We start from the raw sequence: 12,228 nt of genomic DNA, 5'->3' as shown, positions 1-12,228 counted from the left end.
CCTCATCCCTTTCACATACAAAAAAAAATACTTATACTCACCTTTCTTCCCTGTTCTCCAGCGCTGCTGCGTCCCGTTCTGCCGGAGGAGTGCGGCGCCGGAGTACGCACGTGCCCATACCGCGCTGTCCGGCGCTATTTTGCTGAAGACACACTGCAAATGTGTCTTCAGTAAAATGGCGCCGGAGCGATATGCGCATGTGCCGACTCCGACGCCTTCACTCCTGCCCCAGTCTCAGGCAAGAAGAGAGGCAATGCTCCTCTCCCGGTCAAGTAAGTATAGCGCCGGAGATCACGGTATGCGTTCAGTGTCTACGCATACCGCGATCTCCAGCGCCATACACTCCTCTTACCTATAACGGCTCCATGCGTTCTTCTGTCTGGAGCCAGAATGTACAGGCGTGTCGTGCTTGTGCAGTCTATAGAGGCTTCAGACAGAGGGACGCTTGTAGCGTTATATTATAGATGCTACAGGTGAATGGTGCACAGTGTCCATTTTAGGACATGATCAGATATCAAAATCAAACATCAGAATGATGTCAGTTTGAGGCTAAATACCCTGTCTGACAAGTGATCCTGACCAGTGACTTTGATAAGTGATTTTTACAACTGTAATAATAATAAAAAAAAGTTACTGTTCTCTGAAGGGACTTGAACCCAAAATTCTGTGTCCAAAAGCCAGGGCACTAACCACTGAGCTATAAACTCAGTTGATGAAACCTACAAGTTCTATTTGGTTATATGATTTTCAGTGCAAATCTTGTCTGAAACTGATTGGGACTTTCAGAAATACCTCCTCCAAGCCAAATTCAAATGATGTTTGATTTTGATGTGTAAGGGCCCCGTCACACTAAGCGATGCAGCAGCGATCCCGACAACGATACGACCTGTCAGGGATCGTTGCTGCATCGCTAATACATTGCTGGTGAGCTGTCAAACAGGCAGGCTCACCAGCGATCAGGGGAGCAGCGATATCGTGGAAAGAATCGTTCCACGATGTCCTGCTCCCGTTACCAGCCTGCTGCAAGCAGGAGCAGGCTGGTAACTATGGTAAACATCGGGTTACTAAGTGCGCGTGTGCCCCTAGTAACCCGCTGTTTACCATGGATACCACTCTGCTACGGTGCGCCGGGAGCCTCCGCGCACCGTAGCAGAGTGGTATCCATGGTAAACAGCGGGTTACTAAGTGCGCGCGTGCCCCTAGTAACCCGATGTTTACCATAGTTACCAGCTAGATCGTTGGTCCCGCTGGCCACACACAGCGATGTGTGCTGGCCAGCGGGAGGCCAACGACCAAAAAATGGTCCAGGACACTTTGCAACGATCAGCGACCTCACAGCAGGGGCCTGATCGTTGCAAAGTGTCACACACAGCGACATCGCTGGTGAGTCACCAAAACCGTGACTCAGCAGCGATATCGCTAGCGATATCGCTATGTGAGACGGGGGCTTTAGTCTGATGTGTGACTTTCTTCAAACATCAGAATCAGAATCATAATGACTTTTAGTCGGCCGGAGTATTTTCATGGTTGATCTTATAAGACAAGAAAAGCTACCAGTTGCTATCACTTCAACGGATAGCTCAATGGTAAGGCATCAGCCTCTGAAACTACAGTGTCAGCGTTCAAATCCCAGTAGGAATGTTATTTTTTTTAATTAAGCCTATTTAGCACACAAACTATAGGGGTGTTCTAGTTTTAGTATCTGACATTCTGATTATCATCCTGATGTGTTAAGAGTTTCAGACACGTTGTCTATTTGAATGGTAAATTACATAGCCAAAGTAAATTGGGAGGCACTAATTTACTACATATCTATTTCCAAGTGACTGTACATTTGCATAATTTCTTAAAGGGGTCTAATGATAACATTTCTTTATTGTAAATTTTTCTTTCCATCCACCCAAGAACTGGCTGCAAACTCTCAATTTACTTTTGCTATGTAATTATTATTATATATCACTACCTAAATAATCAAATAATGAACCTACAGTTTAATGGTAAGGCATCTGTGTCACATATAGTTTTGGTTTGAAAGAATAATAACTTTTTATTATTAATTATTATTATTACTAATAATGTGAGTCCCAATCAGTTTCAGAAAGGTCTGCACTGAAAATCATATAACAAAATAGAACTCGTAGGTTTCATCAACTGAGTTTATAGCTCAGTGGTTAGTGCACTGGCTTCTGGACACAGAATTTTGGGTTCAAGTCCTATCAGCGAACAGTTACTTTTTTTTATTTATTATTATTACAGTTGTAAAAGTCACTTGTCAGACAGGGTATTTAGCCTCAAACTGACATCATTCTGATGTTTGATTTTGATATCTGATCATGTCCTAAAATTGACACTGTACTGCAGTACAGGTGGATGGCTCTCATTCTATAAGATGCTACAGGTGGATGGGGCACATTATGCAAGATGCTACAGGTGGATGGGGCACATTATGCAAGATGCTACAGGTGGATGGGGCACATTATGCAAGATGCTACAGGTGGATGGGGCACATTATGCAAGATGCTACAGGTGGATGGGGCACATTATGCAAGATGCTACAGGTGGATGGGGCACATTATGCAAGATGCTACAGGTGGATGGGGCACATTATGCAAGATGCTACAGGTGGATGGGGCACATTATGCAAGATGCTACAGGTGGATGGGGCACATTATGCAAGATGCTACAGGTGGATGGGGCACATTATGCAAGATGCTACAGGTGGATGGGGCACATTATGCAAGATGCTACAGGTGGATGGCGCACATTATGCAAGATGCTACAGGTGGATGGCGCACATTATGCAAGATGCTACAGGTGGATGGCGCACATTATGCAAGATGCTACAGGTGGATGGCGCACATTATGCAAGATGCTACAGGTGGATGGCGCACATTATGCAAGATGCTACAGGTGGATGGCCCTCATTACAGTCATGGTCCAAAGTGTTGTCACCCTTGAAATTGTTCCAGAAAGTGAAGTATTTCTCAGAGAATATTATTGCAATTAGACGTTTTGTTATACACATGTTTACTTCCTTTGTGTCTATTGGAACAACACGAAAAAACTGAGAAGAAAGGGCAAATTGGACATGTTTCACACAAATCCCCAAAAATGGGTTGGACAAAATTGTTGGTAAACATATTTTTTTCCAAGCATGTGATGCTCGTTTAAACTCACCTGTAGCAAGTAATGGGTGTGGGCAATATGAATATTACACTTGAAACCAGATAAAAAGGGGAGGGAAAAGTTTACTCAATCTTTGCATTTTGTGACTGTGTGCCATGGAGAACAGGAAGAGAAAAAGAGAACTGTCTGAGGACTTGAAAACCAAAATTGTTGAACAATATCAACAATCTCAAAGTTACAAGTCTATCTCCAGAGATCTTGATGTTCTGTTGTCCACTGTGCACAACATAATCAAGAAGTTTACAACCCATGACACTAGCTAATCTCCCTGCACGGCAGAAAAAAATTGAAAAGATTACAACGCAGGATAGTCCAGATGGTGGAAAAGCAGCCCCAATCAAGTTCCAAAGAAATTCAAGCTGTCCTGCAGGCTCAGGGTGCATCAGTGTCAGTGCGAACTATCCGTCGGCATTTGAATGAAATAAAACGCTATGGCAGGAGACCCAGGAGGACCCACTGGTGACTCAGACATAAAAAAGCTAGACTGCACTTTGCCAAACTGTACGTGAGAAAGCCAAAATCCTTCTGGGAAAGCGTATTGTGGACAGATGAGACCAAGATAGAGCTTCTTGGTAAAGCATATCATTCTACTGTTAACCAAAAAGGAATAAGGCCTACAAAGAATAGAACACAGTATCTACAGTCAAATATGGTGGAGGTTCAAAGATGTTTTGGGGCTGTTTTGCGCCTCTGGCACTGGGAGCCTTGACTGTGTGCAAGGCATCATGAAATCTGAAGATTACCAAAGGATTTTGGGTCGAAATGTAGTGCCCAGTGTCAGAAAGCTGGGTTTATGTCCTAGGTCATGGGTCTTTAAACAGGACAATGACCCCAAACATACTTCAAGAAGCACTCAGAAATGGATGGAAACAAAGTGCTGGAGAGTTCTGAAGTGGCCAGCCATGAGTCTGGATCTAAATCCCATTGAACATCTGAGGAGAGATCTTAAAATTGCTGTTGGGAGAAGGCACCCTTCAAATATGAGAGACCTGGAGAAATATGCAAAAGAAGAAAAGTAGTCCAAAATTCCAGTTGAGAGATGTAAGAAACTTGTTGATGGTTATAAGAAGTGATTAATTGCAGTTATTTATTCCAAAGGGTTTGCAACCAAATATTAAAGGGGTTGTCCACTACTAGGGCAACCCCTTCTTGATCTAAATGTTTGGCTCTGATAAAATAAAAAAGCTTATACTCACCTCCTGTGCCGGCGCCGTTCCAGCATTGTCAGCACTCACGGTCCCGGGGTTCTCGTGGAGTTGTTGTGACACGCGAGCCTGGCGCCCAATCAAAGCTGGCGTCACTGTCACCGCCTTCAAACAAATTGAACATGAAGAGGAAGTCAGACAGTGCGATGTTGAACTGGGGAACCAACTGGCAAAGCAGGCAAAATATGCTCGGGGGACCCGCCCGGCAAAGCGGGCCAAATATACTCACCCTGCAGGCCAGCGTTTGATATATGTCCTATTGGTGGATAGCGCACACTGTGTGAGATCCTATAGGTGGATGTCCCTCATTATACAAGATGCTACAGGTGGGTGGCTCACATTATGTAAAATGCTATAGATGCAAGATGGTAAAGGTGGATGGTGCGGATTATGAAGCAGACTACAGGTCATTTTTATTGCTGAACTTCTCAATTATTTCCAGTATTATTACTGAGAAAAACAACATTTTTACAGACAGCATGGGCCAGTGTGAGGTTTTCACTGCCCTTGCATCCTCTTTCTAGCATCAACGCCCTCTGGGACTCTTCCAGCCCTGATCTCCAGACTTCTGTGTATGATGCAATGGGGTAAAGCAGAACCAGACAGTAAAACCTGGAGGGAGAATGTTATTCTGCTTCCACCTGACTGGAAAAAAACAGACAAGAAAACTGTCAAGTGTCCAACGTTACGCAGATTTTATCTGCAAAAGTCATTAGAGAGCGGCACACTTGCGACAGCCGAGGCGAGGCCTCATGGAGGGGACACTCCTCTAATCCAAGCAACTCCGGCATTCATGACAGTAAATTACTGAGGAAGCACTGTCAGGCAAGGGAACGCTTAGGGCATGTTCACAATGTGTTTTTTCAGAGTGGAGTGATGTTGTCAGGAAAAAATGCATTTTTTATTTAGTTTATTATGCCCTTTTTATGCATTCCACTGAATGGGTAAAAAATGCAGCAAAAACAATGATAGAACTGACATGCTGCGGTTTAAAACAAAACATACAAAGCAGCTTAAAAACGCAATGATTAAAAAATTAAATAAAATTGTCAGCTCTTGGTATAGGAATGATAGGAGTGCTCTCCATGGTCAGATATAGTAAGTAAGATACATCTCGGTGGTTGGCAAATTGCACATTGCAGTCAGACTACAGTACGAAGAGCACACAGCGCAGGGGAACACTCGCAGCCTTCTGCAGATCTTAATAATAGCCGTCAGTGTAAACCTCACATTGCACTAAATCCTCTAATTACTGGGATCCTTACACTGGTAAAATACATCTCCAGAATCACCACGTTACCACAATGATCGCTGCACCCTGCAATAAGCAAACGACCAGAAGAGCAGCGCGAGGAACAGAATGATTCACGTCCTATACGTCCAGGACTGCTACGTAAATGAATCCACATCCACATCTGATTTGACTTTTATCCTAAGTCATATTGCACGACTTGTTAAAGGGTTGATTGTGACTTGTAGGATTACTGCTTCCAATAGGTGGCGCTATACAGTTCAAGTCCTCTTTTTCTCTGAAGAGGCAATTTGCATCCACATCTGAAAACCCTCTGGATTCTCCATTCTGTATGCAGTCACATTAGTTACACTGACAGGACGGTGAGACTGAAGAAAGCTTGCTGACAGTAGGGTAAGCAGCTCCTAGGGATGAAGCCAATGCTACACTGTTCCAACCTATTAGCCTCTGTCCTACAGGTGAGAGAGACATTGACCTATTCTGCGCTGCAAAAGGATATAGTTCTGCACATGATAAACTGGGAAATCTGTAGGTCAGGAGGAATAGGAAAAAAATGTAAAAGGGCAGACAATCCGGTATAAAACCAGTGACATTACATGGTATGAGGCACCCAGACTTTATTTTCGGAATCATAGCAGGGGTCCCACCCACAGCAGCAAAAAACTAACTTTTTTCGTCTGTTTTTAGGCTTCAGAGTTAGAAGTAGGTGAAACAGAAGAAAAAAAAAAAAAAACAGAAACCACAACTCCGCTCCTCGCTCTGGTCTACAGGGCCCTGTGCCACTTGGGCGAGGCAGCGTTCAAGACGAGATAAACAGGCAGCACGAAAGAGCCCCAAGCCAGGTCCAGGCCTGTAAAGCACCATGCTGTGATCCATTCTTAAAGGTACAGGCGCCTCATTACATGTATCACTTGTGTTTTGAACCAAAAGGAGTGAACATCACAGATGTGACCCCCTTTCTACCTTCCCCCTTTACAATGTGTCAGGGAGTCTCCAGAAGACAATCACAGTGTATTGCAAAAATAAAAGTAATAGACGTCCATGAATTTACAGCGGCACAAGTCATAATTGGCCACAACAAATGGCGATAGGATCTACATTGTCATTGAAGTTTAGGTGTTGCTTGTATAAGGAAGATCTGCGCCCGCAGTCTATGCGGTGTAGACCTGCAAGGAAAATCTGGAAATGCATTCACAGTCTATGAGAAACAGGACTTTCCCTGATGGTCTATGAGGAAAAGTAGGATGTTAACCAACAGTCTATGTGGAAACGACCTGCATCCATTGTCGAAGAAGAAACATAGAAAATGCACCCACAGTCTATAAGGAGAGGTTTGACTTGCACCCACGTTCTAAGAAGAAAAGTATATCTTGTGCTGACAGTATGTGACAAGTAGGACCAGTGCACAAAGACTACGAGGAGAAGTAGGATCCGCAATCAGTCTCAGTAGAACCTGCACACAAATTCTACAAGAAAAGTCAGGCCTGTGGAGGAGATGGGCCTGTGCCACAAGTCTGCACGGGCGGAGGAACCGGGCCTGTGCCACAAGTCTGCGCGGGCGGAGACACGTCTGTATCTACAGTCTATGTGGAGAAGTAGAACCTATGTGGCACTAAGATATAAAGCAAAATTTCCCTTCCTTTGTGCTGGCTCCTGCTGACCGTATGGACATTGTGTGAATGGGTCTACCAGTTTCGTTGATCACGGTACCTCGTGACTGACCCAGTCGGAGAGATTCAAATTATATGTTAGGAAGGGATTTTGCAGCTGTAATAATGTGAGTTTGCTATCTTTCCGCTCATCTGATACAATGCAGCATTAGGAGGAAATCTATTCTCAGTGTCCTCATATCATATACAGGAAGTCCTGAGAAGATCTTCTTAGGCAAGAAAGGTTATTTCACCACAGTGGAGGTTGTTTCACTAGTGAAGACATTAACAAATTAAATAAAGTGGGGACAATATATGAGAGGAAAATATAAAATATATATATATATATATATATATATATATATATATATATATATATAAAACTTATACATGCAAGAAAAGAAGACGCACCAGTCCTGTATGAAATATTTTCAGAACTGAAAGTCCAAAATTACATAGAATGTGAGGAGCAGGAGACTAACTTGGCACAATGCTACAGTGATGAACTGACCACAGCATACTTACAGAGAGACAGGGGGACCACATCACCAGGATGCAGACAGCACAGTTCCAAGATGCAGTGACAAGATGATAGCATCTTTCTGCAGCAGTCACAAACTGACTACCACCCTGACACAGCGACCATAACATCCTAAAGCAGTGACAAGGTGACTATAATACTCATGCGATGACATGGTGGCCACATCACTCTGCACACTAACTAGCACCATAACAGAGTAACAAGGTGACCACAGCACTGACCATGGCACCCTGGCGTGGTGATCCTAGCTCCCTGACAAAGTGACCATAGCACCGTGACATAATGACTGGTGACCATTGCACCCTGACGCAGTAATGTAGTGACCAGTACTGACGCAGTGACTACAACACACTGACTTAAGGATGTGGTGACCACAGCACGACGATGCAGTGACTAGGTGACTATAGCATAATGAGGCATTGATCACAGCTTAACACCCTGATACAGTGACCAGGTGACCATAGCACACCAATACAGCGACGAGGGGACCATGGCACACAGCGACATAATATAGTATTTCTAGAATTGAGTTTTCTTTGGTTCTATATAGTGCACTGCAGGCTACCAGCAGATGTAGCAAATCCCGAACCCTGGCAATATGGGGATTTTTATATCATGTAATATTCTGCATCTGTTCAAAGATACCTCATAAATTGTCCTCCGTACTATCACAGCTCTACAATTCTTAAAGGGCTTAGCACCAGCTTTATGATCTAGCTCTTATGCTATCTGACGCACTGTGACTTGCTTTAACGCTCTGTTAAAATAATGTCATGAGCCTAAGTCGTAGGCATACCTCAGAAAAATTTCCTGATCTATAATTTCGACAAAACACTGACATATCCCCACTATGTTGGCAAGCAGTGTTACACTAGATATTGGGACCCACTGTAAAAAAAAAAAAAAAAACACTGCACTAATCCTTACTTCTTTTATGCCTCCAAAAGGTGAATGGGGGTCCAAGTATATGAAACTTTCCTGCCGTGTACATTAAAAGCAAACATAGAGTAAACAAACGTCTCCTCAGCTGGAGCATCCGACAATGAAACTACTCCTCTAACAAGTGCAGATCCTCACTAATCCAGCACTGCTGAGGTTAAATAAAGCAACACCCAAACTGTGGCTGCAGAAAGTGACAGATTACTTTGAATCCCTTGTGACCTCATGGTCCACAAATGGAGGACACAGCACATAATCTCCCAGATTTCTCAAGAGCTGCTGTTCTGTCTCTTTAATCCAGTTATGGACCCAGAAGCAAAATCTTTTTTTTTTTCCCCACAATTTGCAAACTGCAAGACACAGACACAAGACCTGACACTAGGTGTACAGGGTCCAGGGGTGTATCACAATGTCCCCTCCTCTGCCACAATGAGACCATCTCCTGGGAAAGACCAAAGGAGAAGGATGTACTAGTAAATACATATACCGAGCACACCACATAGCAGACCTACACCGCCTGAAGATTCCAATTGCCTGCACCCTTTTAAAAGCACACACAGAGGAGATGGAGAATACGCACACAGCTCAAGTTGCCGTGTGGCATACATAAAGGGTTTAGGTTGCAAGGTGGAGCACACACACAGGTTTAAAGGGACTCGGTCAGCACAGAATGACTGTTCAAACCAAGTACAGGCACTCAGTGCACCCTTGGTGTGGCCAAAAAGTTCAACGCACCTTACCCCCTACTTATTTTCCCTCTATCTCTGCTCCCTGTTTGATTGACAGTTCTGGTTTTATGAAGTCAGAGATGGGGGGGGGGGGGATGGAAAACAAGTAGGTGGGATTGTGCAGTTAAAACTTTGGCCACGCAAAGGGTGCACTGAGCACCTATGCTTGGTTTCAATAGTCATTTTGTGCAGACAAGATTCTCTTTTAAAGTGGCTGGCCATTACTTTTTGTTATGATGGCCTATCCTTAGAATAGGCTATCGATATCTGATCATGGGGGCGGAACACCAGACACGTCGGTGATCAGCCGTTATGGATAGTTTGTTTTTTTTGTTTTTTTTAAAAGATGAATCCATTCAAAACTGAAAACTTTGGTTTCTTTGTACATCAATTGTTTTGCTCTGTTTGAAAGTAATCTCTTTTGTTTACAAACTGATGACAGCTGGACATGTGAGGGTAGACTTAAAGGGGTCAGCCACTACTTTTTTTTTATTGACGGTCTATCCTTTGCACGTGCGCGCAGAGTCCAGGTTAGAAGGTGGGGTTTAAACACAGAGTGGTGCATATACATGTAGATATCAGGTTGCAGAGTGGAGCACACATATCTAGAATTCAGGTTGCACGGTGGAGAGAGGCTCAGGTTACAGGACACAGTTCAGATTGCAAAACGGAGCGCGCAACTGGGCTCTCGTTGCAGGACCTGGGCTCTCGCTTCAGGACGAAGAGCGCAACTGGGCCCTGGCTTCACGACGGAGAGCAGGACACAGTTCAGGCTGCAGGACACAGTTCAGGCTGCAGGACACAGTACAGGCTGCAGGACACAGTACAGGCTGCAGGACACAGTACAGGCTGCAGGACACAGTACAGGCTGCAGGACACAGTACAGGCTGCAGGACACAGTACAGGCTGCAGGACACAGTTCAGGCTGCAGGACACAGTTCAGGCTGCAGGACACAGTTCAGGCTGCAGGACACAGTTCAGGCTGCAGGACACAGTTCAGGCTGCAGGACACAGTTCAGGCTGCAGGACACAGTTCAGGCTGCAGGACACAGTTCAGGCTGCAGGACACAGTTCAGGCTGCAGGACACAGTTCAGGCTGCAGGACACAGTTCAGGCTGCAGGACACAGTACAGGCTGCAGGACACAGTACAGGCTGCAGGACACAGTACAGGCTGCAGGACACAGTACAGGCTGCAGGACACAGTACAGGCTGCAGGACACAGTACAGGCTGCAGGACACAGTTCAGGCTGCAGGACACAGTTCAGGCTGCAGGACACAGTTCAGGCTGCAGGACACAGTACAGGCTGCAGGACACAGTACAGGCTGCAGGACACAGTACAGGCTGCAGGGTGGAGCACACACACACACACAAACACATCATGCTCCAAACAACACAAAGACCATGTGCAGCTACTCACCGATTGCAGGAAGCGCAGGGTCCCCACATAGTCCCTCTCTGTGCTCAGGATCTCGTTGAGGACGCACAGCCGGAGCCGGAGCTGCCGCTCGGAATCCTTGTTGCTGCCGGTGTCCGCGCTGCTCGCCTGCTCCTCGGCTTCCATGTCCCACAGTGACCGGGGCTGAGGATGCGGCTCCGCTCAGTGCCGCCACAGCTGCGATGTACAGCTCAGTGCGCTTTCCTGCACGGGAAAAACAGAGGAAAGCATCGTCCTCTGCTCAGAGAGGGATCGGGGGCGTACAGTGTACAGCTTGGGAGAAAGTTTACAGCGATGTCCAAATCGGAGGGAGCGCCCCCCGTAATGCCTTGTGCTGTCAGGCTGTCCTCCCCGGTGTGGATCGCTCGCCGCTGCTGCCAGCACTGGGAGTCTTCTCTGCTCAGGCACAGCGCACAATACAGGATGGGGGAGGGTGGAGGTGCGCTCCAAATCTCTCAGCCTATTGTCGCTGGCGGCTCCGCTACATTGTATCTGTGCATTTCCTATGGCACAATGATGGGACGGGTCCCCGGGGCAGGGGCACAGGGCAGAGCCGCACAAGCCCAGTGCTAATGGAGCCGGGTTCCCCGGGCACTAGCTCTGTCGGTAGTGGAACTGTTGCACAATTTGCGATCAGCGCTCTCAGCTCTGTTTGGTCACCCCCCCCCATACCACTCCCCTTTACTATGCACCCCAATGTTTTAGCCATTCTCCCCGGGCTCAATGCTTTCTCAGAGCAAGCCTGTCCTTGTTTCTAGGTGCACATGATGAGAAGATGCACAGAATGACAAAAGCTCATCATACAATCATATCGATGGATTGCTGAGCAGGACCCTTATTCTTCTCCCTCTGACTTCACTCTCTGATAATTTACCCCTCTTATATGATTCCAGATTATGAACCCGAAAAAAGTTTGGTAATACGATGTAGGAGATTTCTAGATAACAGAGAATATATGTAAATAACTGCTGGAAATGTTCTGCCCCCTGCTGCCCATTCACATGTAACACAGCAGGAGTCCAGAACATGTTGTATACATCTGTTTATCAAGCTGCAGAGATAAGAGAATCCCCTCCCCCTCCCAGTATGGGGTCTGTCTCCACCACACACAGATTACTGGTGTCTATCAGCATCTGGATGGGTGGCCGAGATGGTCGATTATGCACCAATTTCCAGACAATTTAAGCACCTGGACAAATGGTGCGATCTGGTCATTTCTTCAGAGATTCCCAATCACTTTCATCATCTGCACAGTTGGCTAAATGCCCCCATACACCTGAGGTGACAATCC

General features: G+C 45.7%; 1 protein-coding gene across 1 annotated transcript in view; it reads right to left on the bottom strand.

The window, feature by feature from the left end:
• PREX1 (phosphatidylinositol-3,4,5-trisphosphate dependent Rac exchange factor 1) overlaps positions 1-11,583 on the bottom strand; it is a 144,596-nt gene extending 133,013 nt beyond the window's left edge. Inside the window, exon 1 of the mRNA XM_073682645.1 lies at positions 10,920-11,583. Coding sequence (XP_073538746.1) covers positions 10,920-11,063 — 144 coding nt within the window. The 5' untranslated portion in view covers positions 11,064-11,583. The remainder of the gene's footprint in view (positions 1-10,919) is intronic.
• Between the last annotated feature and the right edge of the window lie 645 nt (positions 11,584-12,228).

Source organism: Phyllobates terribilis, unplaced genomic scaffold (genome assembly GCF_046119375.1).
Source record: "Phyllobates terribilis strain yellow unplaced genomic scaffold, ASM4611937v1 Scaffold_5__5_contigs__length_657084704, whole genome shotgun sequence".
NCBI lineage: Eukaryota > Metazoa > Chordata > Amphibia > Anura > Dendrobatidae > Phyllobates > Phyllobates terribilis.
Note: the sequence above shows the minus strand (reverse complement) of the source record. Positions and strands in the feature narration are given on the sequence as shown.